Genomic DNA, 1,908 nt, shown 5'->3' with positions numbered 1-1,908 from the left:
GATTCCCAGGAGCTGCTGATTCCCAGAGGCTTTCCAGGAGCGGGAAATGTGGGAATGCGATGCCAGCCAAACCCGCCGTGTCGGGATTCGGATTTATCGGGATCGGGAGCAGCCGAGGGCGCTCCAGCCCACCCGGAGCAGTCGGGAGAACCAGGGAAGAGACGGGAAGGGCTGGGAGGGCGGAGAGGCAGCGGCTTTCCCGAAATCCCAGTGGGAATGCCCGTCGACAGGGAAGACCGAGACAGTCACAACCAAGCAGGGAGAGGAGGGGAGAGGCCAGGGACACCCCCCCACCCCTCGGAAAAGCGGGAAAGCCCAGGAAAACCGGCGGAACTCACTCAAGTTGAGGGGCCCGTCCTCGTCCTGCGGCCACTGGGCCGTGGGCGACCCCGGCAGCGGGCTCAGCGCCAGCTTGGAGCTCTTCTCCTCGGGATTCTTGGGAGACGGGGACCCCCCCAGCGCCGGCGGCACCTTCTTCAGCACGGGGGAGCCGGGCTGGGCCAGGGCCTTGGCGAAGCCCGGCGGGGATTTGATGGCTTTGTTGACGGCCCCCTCGGGCGGGCGCTCGGCCTTGGCCAGCGCCAGCAGCGCCGGCCGGGGGGCGGCCCCGGGCTCCTTGGGGGAGCCGGAGGATTTCTTGGCCAGGGGCGGGACGAGGGCGGAGGGGGCCCCGTCGGCCTTGCCCTTGTGGCGCACGAGCTCGTAGAGGAGGTCGATGGGGGCCCCGCTGCTCTCCGACTCGGCCACGCCCAGCTGGCGCAGGTGGGAGCGCGCGTGGCTCGACAGCCCCTTGCGCGTCTCGAAGCAGGCGCCGCACACCTCGCACGTGGTCAGGCTCTGGGCTGGGAACGGCAGGAAAAACAGGGAAAAGATGGAAGTCAGGGAATGGCTGAGGGAGGATGTGCTGGTGATCCAATCCTGGGGGATCTGGGCCACTCACAACCCAACTTTTGAGCACTCGGGATGTTCCTGCCCGCACACCTCGCACGTGGTCAGGCTCTGGGCTGGGAACGGCAGGAAAACAGGGAAAAGATGGAAGTCAGGGAATGGCTGAGCACTCGGGATGTTCCTGCCCAAACACCTCGCACAGGGTCAGGCTCTGGGCTGGGAACGGCAGGGAAACAGGGAAAAGATGGAAGTCAGGGAATGGCTGAGCACTCGGGATGTTCCTGCCTGCACACCTCACAGGGGTCAGGCTCTGGGCTGGGAACGGCAGGAAAACAGGGAAAAGATGGAAGTCAGGGAATGGCTGAGGGAGGAGAGTGAGAGGCAGTGGAGGGAGGAGCTGGTGATCCAATCCCGAGGGATTTGGGCAACCCCAAACCCTCCTGTGGAGCATGAGAAGGATGAACTCGGGATATTCCTGCCCACACACCTCGCACGTGGTCAGGCTCTGGGCTGGGAACGGCAGGGAAAACAGGGAAAAGATGGAAGTCAGGGAATGGCTGAGGGAGGATGTGCTGCTGATCCAATCCTGGGGGATTCTGGCAACCCCAAACCCTCCTGTGGAGCTTTAGAAGGATGAACTTGGGATATTCCTGCCCGCACACCTCACAGGGGTCAGGCTCTGGGCTGGGAATGGCAGGGAAACAGGGAAAAGATGGAAGTCAGGGAATGGCTGAGGGAGGATGTGCTGCTGATCCAATCCTGGGGGATTTTGGCAACCCCAAACCCTCCTGTGGAGCTTTAGAAGGATGAACTCGGGATATTCCTGCCCGCACACCTCGCACGTGGTCAGGCTCTGGGCTGGGAACGGCAGGGAAACAGGGAAAAGATGGGAGTCAGGGAATGGCTGAGCACTCGGGATGTTCCTGCCCAAACACCTCGCACAGGGTCAGGCTCTGGGCTGGGAACAGCAGGGAAACAGGGAAAAGATGGAAGTCAGGGAATGGCTGAGGGAGGAGAGTG

At 63.1% G+C, this 1,908-nt stretch overlaps 1 protein-coding gene across 1 annotated transcript in view; it reads right to left on the bottom strand.

The window, feature by feature from the left end:
• WIZ (widely interspaced zinc finger motifs) overlaps positions 1-842 on the bottom strand; it is a gene marked incomplete at its 5' end in the record, with an annotated part of 22,181 nt that extends 21,339 nt beyond the window's left edge. The window contains one exon of the mRNA XM_017839731.1: positions 339-842. Within this exon, the coding sequence (XP_017695220.1) occupies positions 339-842 (504 nt within the window). The remainder of the gene's footprint in view (positions 1-338) is intronic.
• Between the last annotated feature and the right edge of the window lie 1,066 nt (positions 843-1,908).

Source organism: Lepidothrix coronata, unplaced genomic scaffold (assembly GCF_001604755.1).
Source record: "Lepidothrix coronata isolate B3197 unplaced genomic scaffold, Lepidothrix_coronata-1.0 Scaffold471, whole genome shotgun sequence".
Taxonomy (NCBI): domain Eukaryota; kingdom Metazoa; phylum Chordata; class Aves; order Passeriformes; family Pipridae; genus Lepidothrix; species Lepidothrix coronata.
The sequence above is the reverse complement of the archived record's forward strand: the minus strand, read 5'-3'. Positions and strand labels throughout refer to the sequence as shown.